Source organism: Silurus meridionalis, chromosome 10, assembly GCF_014805685.1.
Source record: "Silurus meridionalis isolate SWU-2019-XX chromosome 10, ASM1480568v1, whole genome shotgun sequence".
Taxonomy (NCBI): Eukaryota; Metazoa; Chordata; class Actinopteri; order Siluriformes; family Siluridae; genus Silurus; species Silurus meridionalis.
In genome coordinates this window covers 14,248,201-14,272,865 of record NC_060893.1, presented here as the reverse complement: position 1 = coordinate 14,272,865, position 24,665 = coordinate 14,248,201, and the positions used below count along the sequence as shown (strand labels likewise).

General features: G+C 36.3%; 1 protein-coding gene across 3 annotated transcripts; it reads right to left on the bottom strand.

The window, feature by feature from the left end:
- Window positions 1-1,296: 1,296 nt before the first annotated feature.
- Window positions 1,297-24,085, bottom strand: ush1c (Usher syndrome 1C). Of its 3 annotated transcripts, XM_046860166.1 has the most exons (21): window positions 23,940-24,085; window positions 21,983-22,050; window positions 20,697-20,840; window positions 19,140-19,278; window positions 18,197-18,305; window positions 18,081-18,105; window positions 15,016-15,073; window positions 14,838-14,941; window positions 14,236-14,320; window positions 14,061-14,120; window positions 13,903-13,959; window positions 13,133-13,275; window positions 12,542-12,607; window positions 12,314-12,453; window positions 11,997-12,043; window positions 6,823-6,864; window positions 6,194-6,247; window positions 5,648-5,747; window positions 5,426-5,535; window positions 4,566-4,621; window positions 1,432-2,218 (listed from the first exon to the last, which is right to left on the bottom strand). In XM_046860166.1, the coding sequence occupies exons 1-21, from the start codon at window positions 23,973-23,975 to the stop codon at window positions 2,206-2,208; spliced, it is 1,656 nt and encodes a 551-aa protein (XP_046716122.1). In that variant the 5' UTR covers window positions 23,976-24,085; the 3' UTR covers window positions 1,432-2,205. The 3 variants fall into 3 exon arrangements, with proteins under 3 accessions (XP_046716123.1, XP_046716124.1, XP_046716122.1); XM_046860167.1 differs by lacking the exons at window positions 11,997-12,043; window positions 12,314-12,453; window positions 12,542-12,607; ... (10 more) ...; window positions 21,983-22,050; window positions 23,940-24,085 and adding exons at window positions 8,385-8,447; window positions 9,377-9,493; window positions 9,641-9,694; ... (2 more) ...; window positions 11,384-11,548; window positions 11,705-11,989 and having other exon boundaries at window positions 1,297-2,218; XM_046860168.1 differs by lacking the exons at window positions 11,997-12,043; window positions 12,314-12,453; window positions 12,542-12,607; ... (10 more) ...; window positions 21,983-22,050; window positions 23,940-24,085 and adding exons at window positions 9,377-9,493; window positions 9,641-9,694; window positions 10,345-10,965; ... (1 more) ...; window positions 11,384-11,548; window positions 11,705-11,989 and having other exon boundaries at window positions 1,299-2,218.
- Window positions 24,086-24,665: the final 580 nt, after the last annotated feature.

Below are 24,665 nucleotides of genomic sequence, written 5' to 3'. Positions count from 1 at the left end.
CTCATAAATAAACTCATGAGGCAGAAAGTTACAGGTTACTGTAGCACTCACCTGCACCACAGGGTGGAGAGATACACCACTCATCTGTGTCTATGGTGCTGCGTCTGTTTGGCTCTGAAAACTGTAACTAGTAATAAATTATGCATTTAAAAAACATACAGCTAAGCACATTTACCCCGTACTTCTAGTCAATCACCTGCTTTTTTCTTATGTAGCTTTGTTGATAGTACTCCTTTTTTAATATACTGTATATCATGCTCATATTTTCAAGTGTAAAAACCTTTGATATTTTGTATTTATAACATTTATTGATTCGCACACTCGCATGATATTCTTATTATCATGTTGCTCTCACAATCGGTTTATTGTCGGTTTTCGAAGCTAGCTAAATTCATGTAGCAGTTAATATATATTTTTATTTTCTTCTTTTGTGTTTATACATTGTGTTGTGTATATACTATATACTGCATTATGTCTTTATTATTTTATATATTTGCACATTTTATTTTTCTTTGCTGCTGTACCAGAGAATTTTTCCCACTGTGGAACGAATAAAGGTATATCTTATCTTATCTTATCTTATCTTATCTTATCTTATCTTATCTTATTTTATCTTATCTTATATGCTACAGAAGATATATTGTTTATGCTACACGAATTTTAACGTTATTTTCCATAAATATACACTTTTATAATGTAGAAAATAAAAACAAGGCATAAATGTATAATATATAAAACTAAAACATTAACATTTAAACTAAACTGAAGTAAACAGCATAGCAATGAAAAGAAAAAGCCAAAAGCCACTGACGCCCTCTGGTGGCTAACTGCGGTACAGTGTATGAGAGAACAAAGAGCTAAAACAAAGAATACATTTCAGCATTATTTCAGTATAACATGCGCTGTCCTGAAGTGTCCTTTTCTAACTCCAACAACAAATCAGTTTAACGTTTTTCGGATCCATTTGCAAATCGAGTTTAATAGCCACGCCCCTCCATTTTAAAATCGCATTTACAATAATGTTCTGGGCGTAACTAGTGATTTTTAAGTCCGGGTTGTGTTGATTTACAGATGGCGGTGAAGGCCTTAACTTGTACACAGGAACTTTTCTATAGCTCAAATAACTTTAACACAAAATGCTCCTTAATCGTTTTGGAGCCATTTCTTGATCTTAAGTAAATAATATTAAGACCATACTCAGTTTATATACTGTATAGGGATTTTTATTTTATTTTACAGTAAGTGGCACAATCGTTTATATTGTCTATTCCAGATTAATTAATAATGTAAAGTTGCTTTGTACTTGTCCCATGTACCTTACAGCACGGTGCAATTATTTCTTCACATATCCCAGCAATGTTAGGAAGCTGGAATCAGAGCACAAGGTCAGCCATGGTACAGCACCCCAGGATCAGAGAGAGTTAAGGGCCTTAAGCTTAAGATACTGGAGTTTGCACCCTTAACCTTACGATCAGTCATTTAGACAGTTAACTACTTAGATACCACTTCCACATTTTAAAATATTTTACAAATTATGCTACATTTACTTTAATTTCAAATAAATTAAAAGAAATAAATCAATAAAGAAATCCTTTGATTAATATCTTTCAAGATGTGTGGCAAAATGAAGTATAATGTATACTTGTATAATTATCCCAACAGTAGGTGGTGCAAATGCAATGTTTCACTCCCACAACCCCTCCTGCCATTTATGCATGATTTTATCTTTTCTAACATTAATTTCAATCTTCTAAAATGTCAGCATGTGTGAAATATTGTCTAACAAAGAAAAATAATTCTGGAGGAATAGACTCTAAATTGGATAAAACAGGTTTCAAGTCAGACTGGAATGAGTTTGGTGGCATGGATTCACTTACTGACACAGAACACAGCAACATAGCTCACACCAAGAATAGAAAGAATCTTTCACATCACACTCTATGCAAGTTTCTAAGGTCTTTTTTTTGCAAGTTCTTACACACAAGACAGATAAACCACAATCACAGGGAAATAAACTTTTTTTTATTGACCTTAAGAATGCTCTTCAGTTCCTGTGACTTGTTATGGGGAAAAATCATTTCAAACCACAATTTCTTCTGCACAAAATACAAAAGTATTCCGCACAGCTTCAAATTAAGCATAGACAAAATGTAAAAAAAAAAAAAAAAGGTCTGTCAATCTGAAGAATGTCCTGGATCCAGGATCTTAGAAGAATGTCCTGCAAGAAAATATCAGATTATTACAGTAAATATTATATATATATATATATATATATATATATATATATATATATATATATATATATATATACAGTGGAACCGGTTATCTCGCCTCGGTTAACTCGACAACCCTATTAAGTCGACGTTTTGAAGTGGAACCGCCAAATTCTCGCTTTTCTACGCATTTTTTATCGGTTATGTCGACTTTTTTTATGTCGCGGAACCCTGATATCTCGAGCACAAGAGGGGGGAAAAATAAGAAATTTTAACGTCAGTTATGTCGATCGGCACTGTGCAGCCGCAGAAGAACTTCGCGAAAGTGGCGGAAAAATCAAACCTTACAGATACTACAGGTGTTTGTATTGTATACTGGTGAATCTCTGCTGTTAGTAAGTGCACATATGCATTTTTGTTAAATGTTATGTGATGAACGGAGCGGCGCTCGGCTTCAACTCCTTACCGGCGCGTCGCTCCTTACCGAGAGCCGTGCTCCTTACCGGCGGACGCGCGAGCAGGGTAAGGAGCACGGCTCTCGGTAAGGAGCGACGCCGGTAAGGAGCACGGCTCTCTCGGTAAGGAGTTGAAGCCGGAGCTTCAGAGAAAGCGGCCGGCACCTGCCACGCCCCTTTGGCCGTTCACGTTTGAGACTTTTCTGTCCCTCGTTTTTGGTTTCGGGTTCAGTTTTGGATCTTCCGGGTTTTTTTTCCGGCTTCGCGCCGTGCCGTCGGTCGGCTTTTTCGGACACTTTGCTTTGTGTGTTTGTGCGGATTACTTCAGCCTGATGGTCATAAGTTTTCAGACACTTAGTTATGTTTTTTTTTTTTCCACATGTGGACTAAATGTGAAACGGCACTGTGCAGCCGCGTTTTTTTTTTTTTTTTTTGAGCGATCTGTGTGTTTATAATGTTGGAGAATATAATAAAGGTTTGTATGGAGAATGGATGGTGGTTTGTATTGTATACTGGTAAATCTCTGCTGTTAGTAGGTGCACTTATGCCTTTTGTTGTTAACAAACGTATGTACATTTTTATAGCATGCCTTCATCAAACAAATCGCAGCAACGCTATTGTGTAAAAAACCCTCCAAAAACACGTGCATGCACATTCTCATTTATTAACGCACATCATGTACATAAAGAAATTTCAAGCACGTTAATATACTGCCGCCATTTTGTTTTCGTTTATCTCGATCATCGGTTACCTCGATGCTTTTTGGCGACCCCCTAGGACATCGACATACCCGGGTTCCACTGTATATAAATAAAATTTATAAACAAGGAGGCATTTTCACTCTTTCACACGTTTTCAGAAAAAAGAAAGATTCAGATTTCTAAAAAGAGAGGCACTCAGAAGATTCAGTGAGAGAAACACTTCAAGTGCAAAGCATGTTGCTAAATTCATATTATATGAACTCAGATTTTCTAATAGCTATTCCTTTTCTATATTCTTGTAAAAAATACATGTTCTAATGTGTCCAAGGAAATAAATAGCAACATGCTGCATCAGGAGTTGAGCTCAAGCCATCACCACATCTCTGTACGAGTCATGACATGTAACAGTCCCTTTGAACAACATCAATCAGAAAGACTGCTAAAGATTCTGCCTGGGACACAGAACCAATCAGTCCTACCTTTTTTTTAAATAAATGATAAAATGCATGCATTTTATATAATTTAAAAATGCCATCTAAACTAACAAAAGTAAAATCACTGAATAAAAGCTTCATAAAAAATTTCTGTTTTCTAAACAGAACACAAAATCCTGAGCTAAACACTAATTGGACGGTACACGTGGTGTTCTTGACTGTCCGAGAGACCGTCACATGTACATGATGCATACGCTCACTCTATTTTAAATGGGGCTCAAAGAGGTTACCCAGGATTGTGTAGGTGATCAGGGTGTGGGGTGTGAGGTGTTTTCATCTGTAGCACATAGCCCTGTCTGTACACAGAGGCACTGCCCTGGAAAACCTTTCTGTTTGCAGTAGAACTGACTGATGCTGCTTTAGGGCTAGACACATTACACAGGGGACAGGCACACATTCAGCAAGACACATCAACACTACAGGCATCTTGCTTTCCATCAAACAAGTGAACAGCTGGTCCTGATGCAAATTCAGATTTATCAAAAGTCATGACTATGGTTGAAAAGTTTTGGATTGGCGACATTGAAGACGCTGCAAACAGGAATAATTAGATCTAACTAATTGAATGTTAAACCTAAATTAGCTCCGAAAAGATCTGAAATGTTTTCATCAATCTTCATGGAGCAAGTTAAATTTTTTTCCCCATTTGGAATAATTTGTAAAGACCTGAGAAAGAATAAATTACAAAGACAGTGTACTTACACTTCATCTTCATATTCCTTTGGTGGAGAAACTGCTATCACAAGGTCAATCCAGTCCTAAGGACACACACACACACACACACACACATGCACACACATTCAAACACACAAAACACACAAAACACACACACACACAGACACACACACACACACACAAAATAATAAAACATATATACAATACTTGTCACTGTCACTAATATGATCTAACTAATAATAGATTAAGCTTATTCAATTAAAAAAAATGAGTAGTAATTGATCCTGATCCCTTAGAGTAAACTAAAAAGCTTATCGATTTCTTCTTCCTTTAAGTTACTTGAATCAATTCCAATTATCATAAACAGAAAAAACAACCACAATAATATACAGTGATTTGCATTCAATAAAACCACATTCATCTACTTTTATCTGAACTATAAGGCACATGTTCAGACAAAACTCCTATTTAAAATAATTAGTCTCTACCTAATTAAGCATCTGTGGGGATTTTGAATAACCAGAACAAAAATGGACAAAAAAAATGCTGTGATTAGCCAAAACATAGTAATAATTATTCTTCTTTAATTATCACCCATATGTATGTGAGAGCGTCACATTAGCATAGATGGAAAAAAATGTTTTTCTAGTTCCATTGATCAGTGCTGTCCTGCATTTAATTACTAATAAATAATTCAAAATTGTACAATTACTGTATTTATTAGATTTTTAGGACAGTCATAAACATTACAAATATTCTACACTTCAATTTGATATGCTTACAATCAGGAATGAGCAAAGCTGGGCTCATAAATGTTCAGTCTTCAGTCAAATAACCAAAATATCCTTGTGGGTATTATCTAGAGCAATAAGTTTGAAAGTTCATACCCCTCCACTGTTCCAGGCCCGAGCTAAAGCGTTCTGCCCTTCAGTCAGGGTTGCATCTGTCAGGATTTTTCCATTTACTGCCATGATCTCATCACTGGCCACCACTCCACCTGAGAGCACCATGCATAAAAATGAGCAATTAGAGACAGCAATGAATAGAGTACATATGTTTAACCAGAAGCCGATCGGATTACGGCAGTAATGATATTCAAATAACCTCACCATGCTTATCAGCTGAGCCACCTTCATAAATGGCTGAAACCACAAGTTTTCCCAGTGGAGTGTCTATTCCTCCTTCCACAGCAATGTCCAATGGGCCTCCCTGCACAACACACAAAGCCCAGCAGAACATTAGTTTAGATTTAGAAAGACAGGCCACTGTACATGTTATTTACTACTTTTTGGTTCATATACTCTAAACAATCCTTTGAATTTTAAGATTAGAACATGAGAGACTGAAGGCAGACATACAACGCCTATCAATGGAATTGTTTATTGGACAACATAAAGCATTCTAGCTACAAATATGACACTCTGAATATTACACATTTAAACCAACACCATCTGCATCATAAAACATAATTGAGCACCAAGTGTTATAATAAAATCAGAAACTGTGTAAATAGTTCCAAAAGACATGTTCATTTTCCTCTCTACCGATAGTAGTCGTGAGTGCTTAATAGTTTTAAAAATCTACATATTTCTGAAACTTGGATTAAATAAATAATTTCAATGATAAGCAGCAAGCTGATTAGGATAGAAAGTTACCTTCTTAATTCTCAGCAGCCGCACATCTTTTCCTTCTATTTGGTCAGAGGTAAACTGTAATGGGATTACACAAATGGTGTTGACAGAGCATGCACCAAAGTCACAGCATCAGAACAATGGGATATTAGCAATATGATGCAGAAATGGGATGTAATGAATTTGGTGTGATGGCAACAGATGCTACACTACTGACAGCTGGATAATTTCATATCTTTCATTATGTTGCTTAGAATGCTTTAAACAGCATAGAAAAATCAACTGACATTTTAGTGTACAAATGGTAACAACTGCAATAAGTTTTAAGTACAGCCATTTAAAATTTTACTATGATAGACTTAAGAGGAATCTGAGCAGCAGCATTGTGCAAGACTGTTCTAAATTCTAGACTGGCGGTATAAGGTTCTGATGCCTTTAGGCTTTTCTTCTAAATATAAACCTACTGACGTTTTTTGGCGAATATTACACATTCTAGTTCACTCAAGTCATGCTATTTGCCTGAGAACATTTTTTAATATTGTCCTGCAATCCATTATCTAAATTAGGATTGCAGGTACAATGATAGCATAATCTTGAGATTAAAAGTAAGAGTTTGGTCATTTTTTTCAGCATGCATGTAAGCTATACAGTACCATTGAATAGGGATCGAAGTCCTCCACATATTTCTGAAAGCCCTGTTTAAATAAATAAAAAAACAAACAGTTTAGGTACTTGTGGTTGTCCTATGTCATGGGAAAGACAGAGAAAAGGTCTTAGTAGGCAGCACACAATCTAGTGTGTATTGATTTTGGAGAGTTTACGTGTCATGAACACTACAAGTTTACCTGTCAATTAATCACTAATCCTCACCTGTTTCAACTGCACAAATGATGAAGATAGAGGTTAAACATTTCACTTCCCAGAATCAATTTTCTAGTTTGTGCATGGCCTAGTTTAGACTATAGCATTAGTTAAATCAATGTAAGGTCAAAACAGCAGTCATGCCTTAATTTTTTAAAACTTGAAAAATAATGTGACTTATTCTAAACTAAAAACAATTCCACATAATGTAATTAAAAATAAAAAAAAACCCTATTGATCTTAAAGTTATATATGTATATGAGTATATGACAAAAAAAAAATTAAAGACTAAAGTAATTTGGTTGGATCACTGGAAGCTTTTGTTGGAATAGGGAACAAACGTGGAAACAAGGCAGTAACAAATTCTCAACAAACAAAGAGTGAATACTGCAATCTGGAACATTTACATGTTGTCATAGTGAAGGATTATAACCATTTTATTACACCCACACACTCACACAAACACTGACCAAAGAGACTCTAGCTAAACTGATAGGCTGTAAAACAACAGTAAAACTTGGGGTGTTTGACTAAATTATATATATATATATATATATATATATATATATATATATATATATATATATATATATATATATATATATACATATATATAATTTATTATTATTATTATTATTTTATAATGGTAGATTGGTAAATCTTCAGGAAAGTCCTTTTGCAATAATGTTGCTCTTTATATTCAGCTTAATTCAGATTCAAAGAGATTATGTTTAACAAGCTAATGGTTTCTTAGGAGCCTGAAACAAGACACAGTCTGAGTGCTACAATTTATCAGTTGGTCTATTGCTTTGTGTGCTAAGACAACACAGGGACTGCACTGTGTAAATGCCACAGCTGGTCATCACTATAGAAGATAAACCCGGATATACGGTGTAGACTCAGCTGTGGTTAAGTAATAAATACAACAAAAAGAAACAATTATGAGCAGGAAAGCATCTCAGCACCGTTGGTATAAGACAGTGGTATAGGTTGGTATAAGCTCTTTACAATCCTGAAACAGATTTCACAGAATACAATTTAATTACATTTGTTTCTATTGCGCTTTTAACAATATACATTGCCACAAAGCAGCTCTAGATCCCTAATGAGTAATTTACTAACAAGGAGAATATTCCTGAGAAAAGTTTAAGGGGAACCAGAATTGAGTACAAGGAAACATGTTTTATTCCTAAGGAAAACTTAAAAGAAAAAATCTATATTAAAAAATAAATATATAAGAAGAAAAAAAACATTATTTAGTAAGAACATATCACCCAGAACTAATCAACCAAAAACAGCATACAGAAAACACTCAGGTTAATAGAGAGAGCACCAATCAATAGTCTTTGATTACTTGTTTCTTCTTTGACTTAAATGAAGTGTTGTACACCACCATCCTCTTAAGCATCTGTGGTGACTACAACATAAAATCAGATGCAGAAAAGTATTACAAAACATAAACATTCCCCTCTTTTGCACACAATTTACATTTACATGTACAGATGCAGATTACTTCTGAGCTATAACCATAAAGAGACAAAATACTTTGATGTCCCTAAAAGGAAAAATATAATAAATTAAGTTCCAGAGATTCAAATAAACTTAAAGACAGAAATTCTTAATTCTAACACTGTTCAGGCGAAATGTATTGTTTTCTCAGAACCCATGCCTAATCCAACCAAATCTCTTTGTGAAACCTATTAGTGCAAGCGGTGTGCGACTGGATGGCGGAGCCGGATGGAACACCTGCAGCTGATGAGACTAATCAGTGCACACTGTTTCAGAGCTCCACTAGCACACCGCTGGCACACTATGATATATATTGGCAGCTGGGAAAACAGTGACTTATACTAACATCAAACCAAAAAATCAATCAGTAGATGCTCACTGTAAGTGGAAAACTATGTCTGTTTTATTCTACTTCAAGTATGTGTCAAGCAAAATCTGAGAAAAGCCTAGCTCAGGTGATTCAGTTTCCATTGAACTAACCACACAGAATATTTGAGAACGTAATCCTCTGGGTGTATTAGAGACAGAAGTACTGTTTTAAGGCAAAGTATGTATGGTGTAAAAAGTCTATCCATCACAGCCTTAAAACTCATTATGTGCACAACAGGTTCTAATCCCCCCTTCCACTCTGTCGCTTTTCCTCAAGGAAGAAATGCTTATTTTAAAATGCTGGCCTCATAAATCAATGCAGTCAGGGGGATGAACCACCTGCAGACACACTTTCATTACTCATGAATTGAAAAGCAATCTCCACAATAATATCCAGTTAAAGAGAAAGACATTAGCTAACACCTCAATTTTCCATCAGCACACACACGCATACATACTCAGACTTACCGTGGGCTCAGGCCGTAATATGGTTCTGTATGAGGTCTTTGATTGGGGCAGCATGACTGGTTTTGACATGACTGGATTCATTTGCCTCCTCTGAGTAGGAGGGCTGGGTGCTATTTGCTACAGAATGACCATGTGGTAGGAGGCATTAGCAAAAAATTCAAGTAATTTTTGACCTAGGCAATTCACACTGCAAACACGGATAAAGTGAACTATGGGACTACGAGGAAAAACAAAGCATTAAAAAAATGAATAGTTGTAGCTCACCAGTGGACTGCTGTAGGTTGATATTCTGCTAACATTAGACGTGTTTCTCATAACCTAGGTCATATTAACAAAATGCCAAATCTAAATTTCACTTAACACTGGAAAATAGTCTTAAATTATAACATAGGGGTGGATAAATCCCAATTTCATGGGTTGCATTTAACTAAGTTTGTTGCTTTTTTCAGTACAAAGAGACATATATTACAGCTTTTTTCCACAAGTTTTATCAGTGTACTCACATACATGTGCATTTGTCATTCTGTCAGCACATTCATGCTATTCATCTAATAAAATACATCCGACCATCAGCCACTGTGTGTAGTGCTAAAGGTGGCTAGTAACAAAATCAAGCATTATTGCATTATTTTAAACAAATGAAAAACTCTCCGATTATTGAACTTACTCGTCCAATGGGCAACAAAAAAAAAAAAAAAACAACCCAGAAAGAATAACCCAGAATAATACCTCTGGGTAATGTCTACTGATTTATCCACCTCGAAACAGATAATTATTTCCTCTTAAAACAGGCACACAAAATACATGCTTTGTTATGATGGCCAAACTCTACATGCCAACTTTTCTACCTCTATATATCGTAACCTCATAATATCACACATCTATACAATTCAGTTAAATCAAAGAGTGCTTAATTTGCTCTTTGAAACTCACACATTGGTTGGATCAATAGAACCAGTATTTGCTACCTGTGCGCTGCCACGGTAGGAGAATTCATTTGAGCCATTTGTAGGGTAGCCCCCTCGTTGCCTGTAGCCGTTGTCCTCCCATTCATTCCTATGTTCTGAGGGGCTGTGTGGTCGGTGGTAGCTCTGAGGGAAGGTTTGGTAATCTAAATGTTGAGGTGGAGGAGGAGGTGGCGGTGGTGGTGGTGGAGGAGGAGGCGGTGGAGGAGGTGGAGGTGGTGGGTGAGAGTAAGACCAGGGGGCCTGAGTCTGAGATCGAGTGGTGGGAGGGGGTTGCCATCCATGACTGATCGAAGCAGGGGGCACTCTGGGAGCGGGTGGAGAAGGTGGGCGCTGTGGAGCTAGCTGTGAAGGAGGGGGAGGATAGGAGGGAGTAAGAGATGGCCTTGGGGATGGAGAAGGGTGAACAGATTTGTGATAGAAGTGAGGTGAAGGTGGAGGAAGTGGTAAAGGTGGTGGGAACTGATTGGAGGTGGGAGGAGTAGGGGCCAGTTTTTTCAGTGGCTGTCTTAGACTTTGGTCAACCTCATCCAAGTTGATGTCATCCAGGTCAGTAGTGGCAAGCTGAAAGCCACCAGGGAATCTTTGCACAGTGGATACGGGAGATCGAGATGGAGGACTCATCTGCACAAAACACCTCATCTGATTAAATAATGTCTCCACCTCACAGAAAGCACTGCAAACCTAACTCAACCTAACTTATGAGATACACAGTAGTTGCAAAGTTGACACAAAATAAACAATTCTTCATCCAATCTGAACGTTTACCTCGGGAGAGTCATTCTCCACAGAGGAAATCTGCTCCAGTCTAGTCTGACAGAGCCTCTCCACCCAGTACTGCACTTTCTCTGATTCTTCTAGGTCCTCACGCTCTGTCTCTGTTACCTGCCCACACCAGCACATGGTGAGATGCAGAAACAGAAACTTTAAACAGATTATTGCTCTGGCTTTCCTTTTAGCAATTTGTCTCCACAAAAGGGTTAATATAACAAGAAAAAACTCTGGTAATTACACTATAATGACACTTGGGTGAAGATTGTACCTCTTGCAAGAGTCGATTGATTTTCATCTGTTTCTCTCGCTCAAGAATCTCTTCCTTTTCCTTTGCCAATTTTATCTCAAACTCCATCTCTTTCTTGTTCCTTTTCTCAATTGGAAGTGTGTCTGTCTTGGACATCTTCTTCTTCTTCTTTGTCTCTTTTCCTTTCTGAATAGTTATAATGATTTTTTATTCTATATTATACGAAGGTTTTAATGCACGTCACAAGAAATTCCATCTGCATGCTGTCATCCAAAAAACAGATACTATATAAGATGTTCTAAATATCACAAACACTGCTCTCATTTACAACACACAGAGTACCTTTCTGAGTGTAGGTAACTTTCCTTCATAGCGATAAAACCAGTTGCGAGCTAGGGGATCAAGATAAAAAAAATTAAACAGGAAGTAACATGTTCCAACCATCCAACTTAAATTTGACCGCTACCAAACTGATCCAACCAAAAGAAACCAAGTGAAAAGACTTGCATCCTTTTACACATTGTGATGCAAAATCTAAAGGAAAAGTGAGAGAAAGGTTTTTTAAAGGAAAACCTTTACATGCAAGATATTGACACACCACATTTCCCTTTGAGAACTTTTCAGCTCCACTCACTTCTCTGCCCTCTTTTTCTTCATCTTCATCGGTGTCAACTTCAGCAGCTGTATACAGTAGATCAGGAGTACAAGCCACAGCAGACACAGATAGAAACAAAGGAAGAAAAGAGAAAGAGATTGCATTCATAAAAACTGAATGCACATTAAGTCATGCGACAGAAGAGTAAAAAAAAGTAGGTAAATAGATCTCTAGATGATTTATGCTGTGAGCATATTATCATCAGTGAGTAACAGGAAGGGTTTAGTAAACTCACTCTCCACATTCATGCATGGTAAGACAGATTTCAGCATGCAGCATTGTACCAGTGATCGCACCTGAGCTCCTGGTTTTCATTGGAGGTGGAGAACGTGATTGAGGTGAAGGAGAAGGTGCAGGAGATGGAGTTTTGGACTTCTCCCTGGAACCCCAGTCTTCCTCCCATTGTCTATTTTTTTTTCTCTCTTCAGTCTCTATCCTAAAACACATACATATAGGGCACATGAAACAAGAATGTCAAACAGCCAATTTTACTTAAGTTTAAATCTAACAGGTAGCAGACATACTTTTCCATCTCCTTTCTATATCGTTCCTCTTCTTCTGCAGCCTTCTGTAAAATCTCCATCTTTCTCCTGCAAGGAAACAAGTAAAAAAAAAAAACAACAGAAATGATCACCAACCACGAGTCTGTCAAAAAGGAGGCATGTGCAAATGACATGCACACGTCAGTGTTCTAAAACCACAGATGGGTGCTGAATTTTTTATACCTCCATTTATTAGCTATTAAATGTAAAATCCTATGATTATTCTAAAAAAATTAATATATCCATTGTCTAGAATGTATGATGTATATATATGATATTCATGTATGATGTACGATGAATCATGTATGTATTATGTCTCTATTTTTAATATATATGCACATTTCTTTCCTTTGCTGCTGTAACACCAGAAATATTCCCACTGTGGGACAAATAAAGGTATGTCTTGTTTTTTCTTATCTTATAAATATTTTTAATCCTATAACATATTATATAGAACTAGATAAACAAATTTGACTTGAAAAACCATTTTCATGAGTTCTGGCATTAGTGTGTGAAGGCTGTGTTGATGTGGGCTGTTCAGGTTTTATGCAATGATCTAGCTTTCTGACTGACAGGCGCTCTTTCTCCTGCTGCTCTTTGATGATTTTGTTGGTCTCCATTGCCACTCTCTTCTGTTGCATCAACTCCTGGCGCTCAATCTCTCGGCGAGCTTCTACTGCCAGCTTTTCCTCATCTGTCATGAACAACTCTGCACCCTGAAATATATCCATTTAAAGCTTATATTGCATAAACATGCACACACATACAGTCAGTCACACATACAAATACTGATTATAAACCTCATTTTAAACTCCTACGTCTTTAATACTTTTGTCAGTCAGAACTAACTTTTAAATTAAAATCTCAATGACACCATTCAGCATTGTGTAAACAAAATTGTCTTTTATAAATTATAATTGTAAACTTTATCATTATAAAAAAAAAATTAAGCACCTGAACATCAACCTCAAACAGAGTGAAGGCCATGATTAATTGCACCAATAAACCTTGGTGTTTTAATGGTCTTATAACCTTATTACACATCTCCATTTATCTTTCTCAACTGAGACAGGAAATGAAGAAAAACAATGATTGGATTTTGTGGTCACATTGTATTCAAACTTAAACCAGTTTCACCAATTTTTTTAACAAATCCTGATGTCTTAGAGAAAGAAAATACCTTATCAGACTTTAATTTCCTGTCCTTGAGATAAGTCTTACGGAATGACTGTGCGAAATGGATTCTTCAGTAAGTTAAGAGTTTTGCTTTGTGATAGTGAGCACTGAAGAGAACTGCATGTGAGCCAAATGTGAATGAGGTGGACAGATTTACTCTAACTTACAGCCCCAGTGAGAACTGTGATAGTTAGGCTCCTGCTGCTCTTCAGCACTCGAACTGCCTACAAAAACAACACAATAATTTCTGTTGGTTTATAACTTGTACAATACAAACTAGCATACTTTAATATGATAGATATGCTGCAATGCTGATGATCCCTACCTCCTTATGGTCCACATTTGTGAACTCCACCCCATTGACCTCGACAATCTGGTCACCAACCTACATCCCCAAACCAATATCAGTTTCTTTGTTAATGTAAAAAATCAGTAATGAATTTTTAAAAAGGTTTCGGTGCAACAACAAGACTAGATCAATCTAGATCAGATAAGAATACCTGTAGGCCTACTTCTGCAGAAAGAGAACCAGGCTTTACATTGCTGATGTAGATCCCTGGCTTTTGAGTTGGTCCACTTGATATACTGAATCAAATAACAATAATGAATTTCAGTCACTGGGTATTAATTTTCAGTCACTGGGTATCATGTGCTATACTGGATACAGAAATGTCCCTGAAATCTTAGACATGCGCATATCCTTTGTGCAATATGTCATGTTTTCTCTGCTACTGTCTACTACAAATGTTTCACTTTACTAAGCAAAAAAAAAACTCAATTTAGTGAGGGCAATCAACTCACTAATATGATAATATTGATGTATGGTCTAACCACTGCAGCAGTTTAAAAACAGTAAAGCTTTTTAATTGTTACAACCAAACAATAGATTTTGAAACTCTTACATTCTAGGTGAATATTACATAAATGTGTTTTCCCTAGGAAACTAATGTTGTATTTGTCAAAGTTGTACTAATTAGATAACCAGATGCATCATGTATGAGAGCAGCAAAAACGTTATTGCAAAAACAACAAAAAGCAGCAAAAACGTTATAGTGCGCCTGAAGCTGGGACAAAAACACTGTAATACACAGCACTATTTCACCTGATGCCCATGCCTTTGGTGCCAACCAAGCTGAGGAACACTTTTTTCTCCTTGATCTCTTTTCCTCCGATGGAGGCCAGGCCAGCAACACTGCTCTTCTTTTCCTGTCAGTCAAGAGTAATAACTGTGTAGCTATATAATGTGGATTAATAGAGATATAAATGTTGTTGTGACTTACCCCTGATTCTGACACAAACTGATCCACAAACTGCCATTTTAGAGGCTCATCAGGGGAACTGATTAAAAAAAGTGGGAACTATTAATCCCATAATTTAACACTTTATGTTTTTAATATAATTCAGTGTATTACGTTCTTTGTTTTTCTTTCTGTTCTCCGGCCAAAGGTTCGTTCACACATGACATCTCACAAACATTCTATTTTAAATTAAGCATTCCTTAAATATTGTAATAACCTCCACTCTGGAAAAGCCTTTCCACTAGATGTTGTAGTGTGCCTCTTTGGATTTGCTCCAGATCAGTCCCAAAAAGGAAGCAATCCTATTCTTGTGTGGCACAATGTATTTTAATATGAGGCATATAAAAAATAAATAAAAGCATCTAAAGCATATCACCTCTTTTGTGAAAATAGCACTGTAAGAGAGGATTCCTATTCAGTTGTGATTCCTATTCAGTTATATTTCCACGCTTCACCACTAGAGGCAGACATAGTTTACTAAGCTATGACATTACAGTGCACCGTCCTCCACCAAGAGTATAAAAAGCCAGAACACCGAGCAGCAGTCGTCATTGACCAGTGGCCATTCGACATCGTGCAACCTGTCACTCAGCACTGACCATTCAGCAGTGGCCTTTCGGCATACATTCTGCATCACGCAACCTACCGAACAGCAACTAACAGAAGATAGCAAGAATCACCTCATATACGATCTATTCTATACCCAGTACTGATGAGCTGGGACGACTACAATTCCCTGATCAGCGCACACCAGATAGTGAAAATCCTTATATGGTCCTTCGAGCTAGATAGGAAAACTTTATAACATTTAGTCCTTCGAGCCGGATAGGAAAACTTCCTAACAAGCACAGATAGTCATTTATGGCTGCCAGTGGAAACAATGTATTCATTATCCTCAGCGGATATGACTGCTAACAGCAGCAAAAATCTTTTGTGAAAGCTAAAGGGTTATTCTGGTTTAAATGAGATGATTCTAGACGAGTCATCAGAAGTTAAATCTACTGACCCAGCATTTTACTTATTAAAGACGTGACTGGAAGAAAAAGTTCCTAAATTAAGAAAAATATTATAGAGGACTGTAAAATTCGCCCAGTATGTAATATATCTGAATAATAAGGAGAATGACTGGAAGAAAAAGTTCCTAAATTAAGAAAAATATTATAGAGGACTCTAAAATTCGCCCAGTATGTAATATATCTAAATAATAAGGAATAAAGCTGACATGCAGCACTTTAACCACATACAGTGCCTTGCGAAAGTATTGACCCCCTTGGCGTTTTTCCTATTTTGTTGCCTTACAACTTGGAATTAAAATTGATTTTTATTTGGATTTCATGTAATGGACATACACAAAATAGTCCAAATTGGTGAAGTGAAATGAAAAAAAAAAACTTGTTTCAAAAAATTCTAAAAAATAAATAACGGAAAAAATGGTGCGTGCATATGTATTCACCCCTCTTTGCTATTAAGCCTCTAAATAAGATCTGGTGCAACCAATTACCTTCAGAAGTCATGTAATTACATAAATAAAGTCCACCTGTGTGCAATCTAAGTGTCACACGATCTCAGTATATATATACACCTGTTCTGAAAGGCCCCAGAGTCTGTAACACCACTAAGCAAGGGGCACCACCAAGCAAGCGGCACCATGAAGACCAAGGAGCTCGCCAAACAGGTCAGGGACAAAGCTGTGGAGAAGTACAGATCAGGGTTGGGTTATAAAAAAATATCCAAAACTTTGATCATCCCATGGAACACCATTAAAGCCATTATTAAAAAATGGAAAGAATATGGCACCACAACAAACCTGGCAAGAGAGGGCCGCCCACCAAGATTCACGGACCAGGCAAGGAGGGCATTAATCAGAGAGTCAACAAAGAGACCAAAGATAACCCTGAAGGATCTGCAAAGCTCCACAGCGGAGATTGGAGTATCTGTCCATAGGACCACTTTAAGCCATACACTCCACAGAGCTGGGCTTTACGGAAGAGTGGCCAGAAAAAAGCCATTGCTTAAAGAAAAAAATAAGCAAACACGTTTTGTGTTCGCCAAGGCATGTGGGAGACTCCCCAAACATATGGAAGAAGGTACTCTGGTCAGATGAGACAAAAATTGAGCTTTTTGCCCATCAAGGAAAACGCTATGTCTGGCGCAAACCCAACACCTCTCATCACCCCGAGAACACCATCCCCACAGTGAAGCATGGTGGTGGCAGCATCATGCTGTGGGATGTTTTCATCAGCAGGGACTGGGAAACTGGTCAGAATTGAAGGAATGATGGATGGCGCTAAATACAGGAAAATTCTTGAGGGAAACCTGTTTCAGTCTTCCAGAGATTTGAGACTGGGACAGAGGTTCACCTTCCAGCAGGACAATGACCCTAAGCATACTGCTAAAGCAACACTCGAGTGGTTTAAGGAGAAACATTTAAATGTCTTGGAATGGCCTAGTCAAAGCCCAGACCTCAATCCAATTAAAAATCTGTGGTATGACTTAAAGATTGCTGTACACCAGCGGAACCCATCCAACTTGAAGGAGCTGGAGCAGTTTTGCCTTGAAAAATGGGCAAAAATCCCAGTGGCTAGATGTGCCAAGCTTATAGATACATACCCCAAGAGACTTGCAGCTGTAATTGCTGCAAAAGGTGGCTCTACAAAGTATTGACTTTGGGGGGGTGAATAGTTATGCACGCTCAAGTTTTCTGTTTTTTTGTCTTATTTCTTGTTTGTTTCACAATAAAAAATATTTTGCATCTTCATAATGGTAGGCATGTTGTGTAAATCAAATGATACAAACCCCAAAAATCCATTTTAATTCCAGGTTGTAAGACAACAAAATAGGAAAAACCCCAAGGGGGGTCAATACTTTTGCAAGGCACTGTACCCACTGTTGTAATAACTATACAGAGGGCAGAAGAACAGAGCCAAAACAACAAATGTCCCTGCCCAATTATTCAATAGCAATAAACACAGACTAAACTCTCTATTTTGTATTAAAGATTTATGACATGATTATTGAAACAAGATGCTGGTGTTTTGTAAAATTACCTCTTTACTGGAATCATCCCCACATCTATAAATAAAAGTAAGTGTAAATATTTATAAATGTAAATATTAATTTCTTTTTCTTTAACAAATTATTAGAGCACAGGATCCTGACTTACGTCTGACTTTAAGTGACACGGTCTTCTTAGTCTTGATAAGGCTGATAACCTCTTCATGGATGCATGAGGAAATTGAATAGCCATTGATGCGCACAATCTCATCTCCCACCTGCCAAAACAGCACAATTACCACCATGGTGCTTCCTTTCCGACTTAGTCAATTAAGAATCTAGATTTTAAAGATTAATCAGATTATAAGTCTGTCCATTAAGATGGTATATTAAAAATTAATATTAAAGAAAAAATAAAATTAAATAAATAAATAAATAAATAAATAAATAAATAAATAAATAAATAAATATATGAATAAATATATGAATATAAATATATATTTTTTTTCCCCAGAGTTGGGACTGTAAAATAAATTGTTTCAGACATTAACTAAAAATTTTAATAATGTTTCTGAGTTCCTGAGTACAGGTCAGCATACAAATGGATGTATTTTTCTGCATAAAGATGCTAAATGTCCGCATACTCATACATTTCTAACACAGAGTCATGTGTAGCCCTGAGTCCTTCAAAATGCTGCAAATAAGAAAACTGCTGAAGGTGCAGGTTTTGTAAAATGGGATCATAGTACGTTTATTTACTCCACCTAGTGGTGTGAGGGTGTCCTGACATCAACATAAAATGCAGCTGTGCATTGTTTGTTTTTTTTCTTGCTACATATGAAGTTACTATTGCTCAAATGCAGACTCTACAAAGAGCTATTTCTCCTGTAGGCTTTTATAGGCTGCAGAGTATTACCCTAACAACATGCACAAAATCCTATATTTGTTGTTCATAGTAATGATAGCTGTTTTTTTTTAATAAAATGCTAAACAATGACATATGCATTTTTTGAGTTTATAAATTTTTTTTATCATACAACAGATACTGTATACTAGTGCTACCATGCCACTTCTCTCCCTTCTCTCTTTCCGTCTTGCTTTTTCTCTCTTACCTGCAGGCCCACATTTCCAGCCTGTCCATCCTTTACAATCTGTGAGATAAAGAGTCCACAACCAAATTCTAGGCCACCTCGTACACTCAGACCCAAGCCTTCAGGGTGAGTACGATCCAAACGCACTTCTTTCAGCTTCCTGCATGCAAAGAGAAAATTCATATGACAAAAACGATTATTTTAAGTAGAAAGCTGTTTGCACTGGATCTCCATTAAATAAGGAAGAACTCATTCAAATTAAACCTGCCTATTTAATGAGCCTTGAATCTGGACTGTATCTTAATAAGATTTTAAGTTTAGTAAATACACTTACATTTTTGGTTAGGGCAGATTTAAATCTAAAACGTGTATTTCTTATTAATATGATTATCAACGTATTAAACTGACCACATCCTCTAGTGCATGTGCATCTATTAGATTAGATATGTGACTTCAAGGCGCAGATACATTAAGAAAATTATGACATGTGCCTAAACTGCATCGAAGACCACTTCCTGAATTGCAATTTGAAAATTTTAATTGTGTATTGGATACAGTTGTTTTCATAAAAAAAAATTTTTTATAATTTTTCATTTTCTAATAATCTCTTCAGATAATATACTAATACTTAAGTCCCATGAATCAACAAAAGTTTAAATGAAGTATTTGCAACATGTAATACATTAGAAAATCTATGATTTTAATTTTAGTAAGATTGGGCTGCCCCAGCAGACATAAACATGTAATCAGTGAATGTGTGACCAGTGAAATCAAACTGTAACTCAATCTCTATTTGGGATCTCAATTTAGTCATTGTGTAGCAATGTTGTAAATACTGTAAAGCTGTGTCAGTCACAGAAGATTCAAATAAATTATTTTAATAGCTTTTTATTTACTTTTATTAGCATCATTCTTGATAAAGAAAATATAAGTTGTATGATTTTAAGTACATTATAAAAGCTCATATGGACACAATTGTCTATGACAAGTATGGAGTGAAAAAATTAAATTCGTCTGCACAGATTCCTATTAAGATTTACATAACAGAATTACTTCTGTTATGTAAATATGACTTCTTACAACTGAATGTTGAGCATGAATAAAAGATATATCTTATAAGAAACTTTTATATATTTTGTAAAAATATATAGGTTATGTACTATAAGACTTTCTAATAAGTAAATATATATACTCTCTTAGCTGGAAAAAGTGTATAATCTACCATCAGTGTGCTCCTTTTTCATTTATGTAAAAAAAAATATTTTTACCAAAACATTTTTGTCTCAAACATTATGCTGCATTACATTTAAATGTCACCATATCTAAGAGCTTAGATAAAACATTTCATCTGACTACATTAACCATAGCTGGGAACTAGCAGGTTCTGCACTATTAGAGATGTGTGTCACACTGGATTATACTCATAGTGTTTATAACCAGTCTGACATGGTTCACTGAACCCAAGAGGGAGCAATTACATTACCCCAGTACTTGGACAGTGTGGATCCCACCCCCTCTCTCTTTCTGTTTGTTACCATTTAATTTGTCTATAATTATTAATTTATGCCATCTTCTCACCTGGATCTCTTTGGGGTAAGGTTGTCATACTCCACCTGGTGCTTGAGAGGGATGAGAGGCCGAATGGCATCAAATAGAGGCAAGCGGTTTGGTTCATTAATCACCAGCTTCAAGTCCCCCACCAGGACAGACAGCTCCATTGACCTAATAAAAAGAACCGTTATTAAGACTATTCCAGAAGCATGCATCCGAAGAGGCTTAAAGACAATATAACTAGTGTCAAGTAGCACTTCAGGTTATTGGAGCAAATTACACTGATCATATTTTGATACGTAAAACACTTGCTATAATAAAGAAAAAAGGAGAATTTGCATTATTCAATGATATATGGGGTGGTTCAGAAGCATAGTGAAATTTAGTCCTGTGACTACTGCTTTACTAATATTTTATCCTGTAGTGATAGATTTAAAAACAGCAAACTTCTTGAGCCACTATTCTAGTCATTATTTCTGATGATCTGATACTTATAATTTTATATAATTTACTGAAATTAGTCATTTAAGCCATAGTGGCATTATTAATGTTCTACATAATCTATTCTTCTTTGACCAATAAAAATGAATTATAATAGTGTTTCCAAATATTTTTGTGTAGCTCTTAGTTTTCAAATGCAAACGTTTAAAGTAATGCTTTTTGGATTTTGTGTTCTGTGTTCTATGAAATTTTGATGACTGGTATTTTACTCCTGACTCAAATATCAACAGCAAAGTGTCTTTTGTGAATGGCTGCATGTGACGGGTGGAGATTGGAAACTATCAGATCTCCATCCAATAGGACAACCTTCAGCCACTGGTCCAATAGAGCAACCAAACAAAGATCAAGCGGAAAAACCTATTTAGTTCTTATTGTTTAGATAAAAAGAAACCCAATGTATAATTCAACTGCATGCAACAATGTTGTTTTCCTTACTGTGCTACAAACGTTCATGAATTATTAACCAATAAGAAACAATTTTCTATAAAATGTAAAATACTGTTCTGACATATTTTGTTGTACAACCACAAAGTTATTTTGTATGAATTCTAAAATAAAATAATGAATGGAAATAAGCAAAAATGACTATCATGGACAATCATGTCAAAAGTAGCTAGTTAATACAAACTACCAAGACCAGGACCAGGACCACCGAGAAATAACAAATAAATAACATGTTTTTACGCTCTTCATTGTAAAATTACAAAGTTTCATGGCTTTGTTGTTCTACTGTCTATAATGAATTATTAAAAAACAAAAACAGCCAACCACCCAGTCAGGAAATCCACAATAGATCAAAAGATCAAACTTACTTATGGTACATGCGCAGAACATCATACAAGTAATCCTTTTCTGCCTCATTATCAATCAGCAAATCAACCTGCAAAGAAGAACAAAAAGTAAATAAAAATTCCTGTGCTAAACAGGTTTAATATGGCGGACCATCATACCTTGTGGTGACTGAACTGCTGCAAAAATATTTTAAGAAAACGTTCAGGCCAGTCAATGATGCCACACATCTCTCTCTTAGAGACACAACAGCAAAGAGAAAGGTTTTTGCTGTTGGACGTGGGAGATGTGTTTCAGTGACCTGGAGAACCGATGTGACACATGCTATTGTTCTTGGTCAGGTGGAAATAGTTGGGTGCTGATCTGCTCCAGTAGACCTGCTCATGCCCCTGCACTCCATCTTCTCACACTGAGCGGCTCATTTTACATGAATGTGCATGGCCAAAACTACATCACTGTTGCTGTCACATGTAAATGTGTATATGAGACATAATATTACAAAACTGAAAACCTTAAAGGTGAGTGCTATGGTTAAAAGTTGATTATTCTCTCACATAATAGGCTGTTAATTTCACAGAATATATTTTAAGTATATAATATAGTATATATGACTAGTGCATAAATGACTAGTGTTTCATTCAGGGTTAATTTACTGTGTGTTCCTTATATAGGTTGTGCATTCACCGCAACCCTGACCAGGGTTTAGTGAAAATGGGTGGATGAATAAATCGTTGAATGAATGGCTGAATGAATGACATGATGTTTTGGAATCGATATTTGTTTTCAACCTATAACATGTACATTTGTTTTCATAATCAAAATGTTTCAAAAATACACTTGGACAAACCTTACAGTGTATTTTAATTATTACAGATAAAAAATACACTAGAATAGAGTATACTGTACACGATAAGATCTGGCTTGGATGAGGAGTGCATAGGGTGTAATAAATATGTTTTATACAAGCCCCATGTGTCCCTTAGCCTGGACTTTGACACCATAAAGCAATAAAATTTAAATTCTGAGCATGAATCATGTACTATAGTCCTGAATGTCCTCCAATAAAATACACTAGGGTACAACCTATGATGAATTCACAACAGCTGAGACGAAGTAGGGACACGTCTGCATGTCAGCATTAAACAAAGGCAGAAGGCAGAAGCCTCTGTAGGTCGCAGGCCTAGTCACAGAGAAAAAAAATAAATACTATAAAAAATTAAAAAACGTCTTGTCTGACATTGCATCTATCCAGAACACTGAAGAAGACCTTTGAGTGAAGCACCCCCCAAACACACACAGGCTCACACACACACACACACACACACACACACACACACACACATATAGATATTTGCAGGGAGCTCACAAAGAAAACCCTCAAACCTATACACTCTTTATATAGAAAATCAATTTACATGTATAGTAATTAATGAATTAATAATTTGTTGTTTTTTATTATCATCATTATTATTATACAAATCAGCCTTACGTTGTTTGCCTCAATAAACAGAAACCACAGCACAACACCTAAACCTGAGTTCATTTCAGCACATGCAGTATTATATAAAGCAGAAAACATTGTATGTGGATATTCCAAATGTTTAATGAATGCTTATAAACGGGCTAAACAAACAAACAAACAAACAGGTCCCAACCATAAGTAAGTAATCTATTGCGAGATATATCCTATAAACCTCAGGTAAAGGTGTGTACAGGTAACTCAGTTCACGCTCGCAGGTAAGCCAGAGGATCATAGCAAGTAAAAATAAATAAGCTTAAATAAAGTGAAAGTGTGTTTAATCATGCTTTTGCTGTTTACTGTGCGAGAGAGACTAATGTGACAATTTGAGAGCTTCTATCAGGTGCGCAGCGAGTCATCCGCCATTCTTCAACGACTAGAGATCATTTCCTAACATCGGCCAACATTACTCAGATATTAGAGAAGGTAAACTGTAGAAGAAAACCCCATCACTCGATTACCTTATGGCGAAATTCGCGAGCGACCTTCCTCTCCATGTTTGAAAAGCCTTTGTCGTTTTCCCCCGCGCGCGTCTCTGTGTGTGTGTGTGTGTGTGTGTGTGTCTTCGGTTCACTGGACGGAAGGTGTAGCGGCCAGAGGGCGCTTTCTCTTGCACTTTACACTCCTGCTGGGTTTCACACCCTAATGGAGAGAAATGGCACAGAGCTATCAGTAAGCACAATTTTTATGGTCATGTGTAATTTAAAGTAAATTCTACTTAGCCGAAGTTGATTAAAATAATAAATTTGGAAGTATGTGGATCTACAGAACTTAATTAAATATTTTGGGAGAGCCTTTTGTTAGTTTAAAAAACTAACAAAAAGTAAGGCAGAAGCAACAAGAAGTGTGGATGAGACACGTGGATGAGACAGAGTTGCAATGTAAACATGACTGAGAAAAGAGACATTCCTGATCACCTGAACATCATCTTCTTTTCTCTGATTGTGTTTTATATGGCGGATGTTAAGCCTGGATACATTCATTAGGTAACAAAATATTAAATTAATTTTGTAGTAATATATAAATATATATAAATAATATATATTTTTATCACTAAACATTTCTTTTCCTGATGCGCCAAGTGTCAAATCAGCACCAAAATCCGCCATGGTGCGCACATCCGACAATTTAGCATCTGGAGTTGACAAACGCGCCAACTCGTTTTGTGGCATTTTTTCCTTATAACG

Bases quoted from the DNA above. Each gene is read 5' to 3' on its own strand.
- ush1c (XM_046860166.1), bottom strand. From the start codon at position 23,975: ATGGAGAGGAAGGTCGCTCGCGAATTTCGCCATAAG. The intron at 12,608-13,132 runs GTCAGTCAGAAA...GTTTCCTTGCAG, and splicing joins CAGCAGGAGAAAGAGCGCCT to GAGAAAGATGGAGATTTTAC. The intron at 12,044-12,313 runs GTGCGATCACTG...TACTGTATACAG, and splicing joins AATGAAAACCAGGAGCTCAG to CTGCTGAAGTTGACACCGAT.